At 42.6% G+C, this 7830-nt stretch overlaps 1 protein-coding gene across 1 annotated transcript; it reads right to left on the minus strand.

Moving 5' to 3' along the window:
• Nucleotides 1-65: 65 nt before the first annotated feature.
• Nucleotides 66-7366, minus strand: LOC118432036. Its single transcript, XM_035843535.1, has 6 exons — nt 7070-7366; nt 6682-6876; nt 3176-3268; nt 2571-2671; nt 824-1031; nt 66-308 (listed from the first exon to the last, which is right to left on the minus strand). The coding sequence occupies exons 1-6, from the start codon at nt 7163-7165 to the stop codon at nt 66-68; spliced, it is 936 nt and encodes a 311-aa protein (XP_035699428.1). The 5' UTR covers nt 7166-7366.
• Between the last annotated feature and the right edge of the window lie 464 nt (nt 7367-7830).

Genomic DNA, 7830 nt, shown 5'->3' on the forward strand with positions numbered 1-7830 from the left:
ATTTGAATAAAGGCTGCTTGCTGTCTTAGTTTGGGTATTCTGAAGGAAAAAAAGAATCATCTCTTCTACCTGGAGTCAGGTTTCCCAGTCTTAAACGTCACTGGTGTTTTGGGGTCAACCTTGTCTGGTCCACGCCAGTACTCGTCCAGGAGAGGCTGAGGGTTCTGCCAATCATCAGAGGACAGCTGACTGGGTGTGTAGCTGGGGGGATGCGGCTGTAGCAGGTGTAGCAGGTGCAGTAGGGGGTCTACGTCTGTCTTGGTCTGTAGCAGGGGGTCTGTGCTTCTCTCTGGTGTGCCCGTTTCCAGCTGGAAGGAAAAGAAGGTATAACAATCAAGATCACTTCATGACAGCAGAAACATGTACATGTATGTCTCTTCTTACTATGGTCAAACTGGGACTGAGGAAATGTGGTTGCTGAGGTAGCGTGACTGCTCCAGATAAGTGGGAATGATTTAGGATTTACAAACTCTTAGTGTTGTTCAAGTGCATCTACCTGTTGATAGGAGTGAAAGAGGCCATCTACATCTGGGCACAAGGTTGGCGACATATCAACAGATTTGAACCCAGGACCTCTGGGTTACGGCCCAAACACCCTGCTGTTACGCCACACAACCCAACAATGTGACTTTGTCCACTTGTTTCTCAAGTACAGTAGAAGCCAGTTAATTGCACAACAGATAATCGCACACTTCTGTTCATTGTACGAATCCCATGGTGGTGCAGTCCAGCTTAAAAACTTTGCTTTGTTGCACCATTCGGATATTTGCACAAAATGCACTGGCAAATGGGGTGTGCAATTAAGCGGCTTCTACTGTAGTACCTCCTCATGATAGTCCTCCTCTCCATCCTCCTCCTCCTCTTCCCTGTCCATCAGCAGCTTCACATCCCTCCTGACATCAGTGATGAAGGAGTCGGTGTGACGCAGGGGGAACATGTCGCCTTCATCCAGCAGCTTCTCGGCCAGCGAACGGGGCAGGAATGTTTCCTGAGGGAGCAACAGGAGCGCCCCCTTGTAGACTCCATCATTCCTGCACAAAAGGCAAGGATAAGTTTGGTACAGTAGAAGCCGTTTCAATTGTACCCCACATTTGACAGTATATTTTGTGCAATTATCCGGATGGTGCAACAAAGTGAATTTATTCGGCTGAACCGCATCATTACAGGGACTTTGGGATTCCGTGCAGTTAACAGAAGTGTGCAGTTATCCATTGTGCAATTAACTGGCTTCTACTGTAACGGGAGGTGCCCCAACACGGTACGCTTTTTCTTGCGCTCAAACTCATGGCGCTCCATCGCTAGTTGCCTGAGAGTGGTCAAAGTTTGATGACTGAATTTTTTACACATAGATTTGAACAACATACTTGAATAAGAAATGCATTCATGTGGTTCATGAACCTTTCGCGCTACGTGTTACAAGCGGCAAACACTGTGAGACAATTTCGTGTATGTAACCTTCCAATTTTGTGCTACGCTGGACAGTGTGCCTAACTCGGTACGCTTTTTTACATTTTGCTCTCTTCAGAAGTAAGTGGTAAATTTAAGTACACAGAAAAAAATTAATAGTATGATATTTTAGATTACTTTTAACAGTAAAATCGTGACTGTATGTACTTTCTGTCTCATATGAGGAAGGCTGTACCTAGAACAATCCAGCTGATGTTTTTACGGGCAATGGGCTGAATGCACTGATTGTGAATGCCCGACTAAAAAAACTATTACGAAAAAACGACACCGCCAACATCAACAAAACTCTGTGTGATTATATGAAAATATGATATACATCTCTCTATCAAGTCTTATTTTCATAGACAGCACGAATCATTTGTTACAGTCAAATAAATCTTTGGAGCGTTCTCTTGTCTGCCACCTTCACGGCCACACTCCCTTGGGAGTACAATGGTGGCAATGTTTATGTCGCTTCCTTTTGGTTGCTTTTCTACTCAACAAACATTTGAAGACCCATATCCATAGTGTTTTATGGAGCTTTATTTATGTGTATCATGGCAGTTGTGTGACTGCTTGAAAGAGTTCGTATAGTTAGCGACACGAGCCGCCAATACGCAGAGGCCGGTGACCGCAGTGATTCAGCACTGTCAACATTACTGTTAGAATTCTGTTTTTAAAAAACATGAAGTAAATATGTTAAAGTATACTTGGAATGCAAATTAAAGCTGTGTGCATGGACTTGGTTTATTTACCTTTATAGTCAGCATAGTCAGTGGCAACAAACACGGTGTACTTATGGATAATAAGATCAGCAAAAAATCCGTACCGTCTTAGGACGGGAACCGTCTTAGGGCGGCCCCCGTTACAAGATTATTTGGCCGCACAAAATGTCAGGTCAAGGAATAGTCGTGCCTTCAAGTACCAAAGCTACCATACGCAGTACAAATATACCAATAACTGCCTGTGTAAAAGTGCAATACCGACAGAATGTTATCTTCTTAAATTGGTACTCGTGTTCTGAAGGACTTGGTTGTCAGGTACTAAGCAGAAGAAGGAAATGATCTTCAACTACACTTAACCTTCCCATGATCTCAATCCATGCCTGCAAATGCTCTACTTACATCTTTGCAACAGCCTCCTCCACAAAAGTGAAGAGCTGATCTCCATCTTCCAGTTTTCCAGTCTTCAGGAAGGTGATGTAGGCCTTACAATAGATCAGGACCTGGTATAAAACGGAAGTTTCACACTGTTACAAGTTCCTTGAAATCCCTAGATTGAAGAGATTCAAGACATTCCTCTCCTTTCTTTCTTCCACACACCAACATTCCCTCCCTGGAGCTCCTTCCAGACTGTCTGACCAAGTACTTCTTTTCCCACTCGCTCCTCCTCTAATATACTGAATCCTCACATAAAGTCAAAGCACCCTACATTTTGGGGGAAGGAAGGGGAGACCATACCATCTGCATTTTATCATAAACTAGCTATTGTAGGCATACAACACACACTTTGTTCCATTACTTTCTTCCCTTTTTTTCAAAGACATAAAAAACAAAATGATGATCAGCACATTCGCCTGGCACCATTTCCTAAATTCCCTTCCCATTCTCTCCCAACTACTTAAGCAATATTAGCAGTCAGTAGTAAATACAGTCCTTTTGCCATCTCAGCACATAGCTCAAACAATTACAACAGATGCCTGTTTCGAGAAACTTGAAGTGACCATTACCACGTCTTGTTCATTGTCTGTTGCAGAGATTGTCACAGCTTCAAGAACATCATCCTCATTCTCCTCTTCCTCCTCAGAGTAGTAAGCTTTTATCTACAAAGGAAGAAAAGCGTGCTGTCAACTTTTGTTGAAGACATTTAGGACGTTTAATGTTTCAGAGGGCGATTAGCACAAATTTCTTTAATTATCCTTATTTTCAGCTAAATGTTTGAATTCCATTCCAATTTGGTGGAAGTGAAAATATACAGAGAAATTACTTAAATTTCGGGCAAGCAAAAAGTTGGTTTGGGCAAGTATATTTTTCATGTACTTGCCTGATAGGAGAAGTGCATTTTAGAAAACCTGTTAAACCCTGGCTATGGGCAACCTGGCTTTAAAAGGTATTTCAATGACTTACATTAAAGAGAGCGAAACTCTGATAAATGCTGGCACTAAGACACAGTGGCTTCACCATATCTTTCACACAGACCGACATTTTCCATGTACTGCTGTCAAGCTCAACCTGTATATCTGCCTACGTGGGTCAACTTCTTCCAATCTTTGTTTTCCACATGGGGTGGGATAAAATATTGCTTTATACCCAGGTGGTGGTCGCACAGTACAGAGTATGGCTAGGTGAGATAAGGGGTGCTACATTTTGTGTGACTCAGATTTAGACACTGAAGGCTTGCCGGTAAGTGGCAGACAGCTGTCTGGGGCAAATGTAACGCCTGTCTGGTGCTGAGGTACTAAGTCGTAGGGGCATTGGGATTTAATATCAACAACATACAGCATTCTTAGATAGCCTGCCCACAAGTTTGGAGAAAAGTGCTGTCAAGAACATATTGTGTTTTGATCCACAAACTGGGATTGGAGATCAAAACTACATCACGTCCAATAACATTTTCCAGAGTACTGTAGTCTTAAAATGGGCTGAGTCCTTTGTGAAGTAAAAGCAGTTGAATCAGGGGTAGTCTGGATGCCAGAACATTTCCATGGCCTATACTAGGCTATACAGGACAACTCCTCAATTCCAGGGCCAAAATACAAACTTAAGGAAATCTTGCAACAGGCCACCCTGACATGCCCTCAGTTAAACCGTTCACACAATAGATACTTTTTCTTAAGTCAGGAAACATTGGGAAACAAGTCTATACAAGGCTTTTGCCATATACAGTCAAACCTGCCCGAGCGACCACCTTTTCTCAGCGACCACCTGGCCATTTCGACCGCTTTTTCTTGGTCCCAATTTTTTTTCCCATTGACGTAAGCATTAAGCGACCTTTACTCAACGACCACCTGGCCAACGCGACTGCGACCGGCCCAAATTGGGACCCATAAAGATCGTTGTAAGAAAATCCGAATTTAGTTGTTACAGAAGTTTTTTTTAAAAAATCTATATCATTATAAAGTGAACGAATGCTGAAACGTATATACCCTCATACTTTTTTAAGAAAGATCTGTGTAGCTCATACCTTTTTAAGAAAAATCTGTACGTGTGAGTGCTTTTGTCCAACTGTACTGTACATTCACCTGTGGGTAAGTACGCTATGGGGACGTGACGGGCATCGAATTCGAAAGGTGCACCGTAGTTATTTCAGATACGGCGATTAGGAACACAGCGACGCATAAAGGCTTGTATGGTAACTGACAGCATCAAAGTTCCCTTACTGTCTAAAACGTTAGTGTACAAATACTTGAGCTTTAAAACACTGTATCGTATAAAAGTTCGATAAAAGCTTGGGGTTAAATTTACAATTAACAGTGTGCGTGTTGTATTTGACATTAAAGACCTCGCTTTTTTGCGTGCATGCAGTGTGTTTGCTATTTGCCATTAAACACAACGCATCGGGCATGTTTTGAGTCGATACTCTTCTCAGCGACCACCTGTCCAAATCGACCGCTTTTTTCCGGTCCCCCTGGTGGTCGTCTTGGGCAGGTTTGACTGTAACTTACAGTCTACCACAAAATGGCACTAAGTACATCAAATGATTCATGCAGAGTAGAGCTCCGTAATCTGTAACCGTCTGTTACATAACAGGTTTACAACGATCTATCATCTAAAGATAGGCAGAAACAGGGATTTGGTTGGCCTTCCAGGAAATACTGTTTAGGAGGGAGAGGGTTGGGGTCAGGGCTACTCTGTACATTACAACTCCCTCTTCACTTTGTCACTGCCAACTGCTGAGTGAAATGACATCCCTCAGAAAGAACAGTGTCCCTAACAGCGCTCTTATCCATTTTGTTACTTCAGTATACCATGATCTATAATTGGCCTTTTTCGGTTAAATCCACGGTTACCACGTGACACATACCTGTAACCTGATGTGTAGCAAGTGCGATCTCAGACAATGGGTTTTCTGAGTTGTCAGTTGGTGAAGTTTGTGAACAAAGAAAGAGCCAAGGTCAACTAAATCATGAAGTATGCCTCGTTGACATTGACGTCATGATGATTACAATTTGAATCCTTCAGGGACAATGTTGGCAGACATGTGATTTAAGAGATGGTATCGTGGTATGCCTTACAGACGTACGCTGTAATCTAAAATGGCACATATGACATCAAGTGAAAAGCCTAAGTTCCCAAAGCAGACTGACATTATTTATTTATCTATTTCTTACGATTTACAGAAATGTTCTGTGAGGATCCAGCAACAGGAATATAGATTTCCTCTACATGGGCGGATCCTCTAATGCACAGAAACATAATTAAAATAAACAAGTGAAAGAAAAAACAACTACATACATAACTACTAAATAAATGATTAAAACTATTGGAAAGTAGTACATGGAGCAAAATAACTAACAACCGTTAGTCCCATCCTATCCTATCAAATGAATATAAAAGTACAAACAAATTACAAATAACTAAAGTAATGTCAAATCAAATAATATACAGAATATACAACAAAATAATAATAAAAAATAATAGGAGATCAAATGGGGAAGCTAGGTTCATAGGCATAATGTGCATTGGCAGGTAGTTGTTCAGGTACATAATTATGTTCTCAGTAATAAAGGCGTCACTTAAGCGGGATCTATATAAGAAATTTAGAATTTTTTGACAGACTGTAGAGTGAAGTTAGAGTACATGTGTTGGTGGATGTCTAGTGGCAAATTGTTCCAGATGACGGCAATACGACTACAGTAAGAGAATGAAAAGGTTTCAGTTTTACATGGCTGGGGTACTACAAGTTGAAATTGGACGGTGGAGCATATCCATACCCAGTGTTATGGTTGTAATTTTTATGCATTCCACTAGAGGGTGCAGCTGCATTAGTGTCTAGTAACCATTTGAGGGAGTGTGAATGGGGGGATCCAGAGTGGCCTGACATGATAGCTAGCCCAGGTAGACAGGCAAGGTAGAGAGCCCAGCCTTTTCCGTAAACCCTTCTCCACCTGTTCTTGATCTAACCAAAAAGTCCTCCAACAAACACACAGCATACAAGGATCAACAAAACAATCGCTACATATCTATGGGACTAAATTTTCACTAATGAGCAAAGAAATACATAAACATTTCCTACCATGTATTTTCCCCTTGGAAACGCACGGCGGAGTTCCCTCTCCAGCCTGAGGTTGTGGTCCCAGGCGGTCCTCAGGTCGGCCAGCATGTTGGCGACCAGGCGCCTCTGTCCCACCGTGATCTCCAGGTCCGTCAGATCATCCTCTGTCAATGCCGCGAGGGCCTCGGCTGTGTTACAGTCCTGTTCTTCAAGTATCTGGTAGAAATACAAGGAAATAAATACTACAACTTCTCACATAACGGTACAGACAACGTGGATTTTCTTTGTACAGAAAATTATGCTAACTGTGTGTAAAAAGAATGACACACAAAGACAGGAAATCAAGAAAAGATCTGAGATAATTTAAGATAATTTTCGAAGGTTCTTATCTTGATTACGCTGTAGTTACCTGGATTGTCTTGTCGGTCAGACCATAGGCTCGGCAAGCCCAGTTGTACAAATCCTCCCAACTCTGGGTGGGATTCTCACTCGCAGATGTCGCCATTTCTGCACTTCCTTCTCTTTTTATACTCGATCGAAAGCTAACTGAACAGTTCGAGCTGTCTACGTGGTGCCCAAAGTGCACTTTCTGACGGTACTGCGACGTCACTTTTAGGGAGGAGTTCGCAAACAAATAGACAGTTTCACTTTCGGCGCGCGGGAAATGGCGCGGTTTCGCTTCCGTGTTTTCCCGCCTAAACTTGCCCTTTGACCCACAGACTTGGAACTCATAAGAAGGGCGGTCCAGATCTAGACCAATCAGCATCAAGGTTACTAAACATAGTCTTGGAGCAAACCCTACGGTGCTATTTAAAGATAGTATCAAAGTTGGCCAAGGTGTATAGCCCTACGGTGCCATGAGATAGTATCAAAGCTGGCCAAGCAGTATAGCCGGCCAAAGGGAGTCAAACGGGCACCGGAGCACTCCTTTAGGCCGTCTAAACTCCTCTGCCAGCTTTTGATAGTATCTTGTGCTACAGTAGGATCTGCTTGGAGATTAGCTAAAGCAGGGGTACATCATGAGCACGGCTCAAAAGCACCACGCTGTGGCTAACAATTTCATTGCATGAAAAGCTCAAAACAGTAGCGGGTATTAACGTTATATAGTGTAGATCGCTAGAGATCCTCATCGACACGTCCAGATGACTTAGATACGTAACTGGCTATAGC

This window comes from Branchiostoma floridae, chromosome 15 (assembly GCF_000003815.2).
Source record: "Branchiostoma floridae strain S238N-H82 chromosome 15, Bfl_VNyyK, whole genome shotgun sequence".
Taxonomy (NCBI): Eukaryota; Metazoa; Chordata; class Leptocardii; order Amphioxiformes; family Branchiostomatidae; genus Branchiostoma; species Branchiostoma floridae.

What these genes read in the sequence shown, in the direction of transcription:
- LOC118432036 (XM_035843535.1), bottom strand. Translation starts at nt 7,165, where the DNA reads ATGGCGACATCTGCGAGTGAGAATCCCACCCAGAGTTGGGAGGATTTG. An exon ending in TGACCGACAAGACAATCCAG is followed by an intron (nt 6,877 to 7,069) that starts GTAACTACAGCG and finishes TATTTCTACCAG; the next exon opens with ATACTTGAAGAACAGGACTG. An exon ending in AGGAGGACTATCATGAGGAG is followed by an intron (nt 309 to 823) that starts GTACTACAGTAG and finishes TTTTCCTTCCAG; the next exon opens with CTGGAAACGGGCACACCAGA.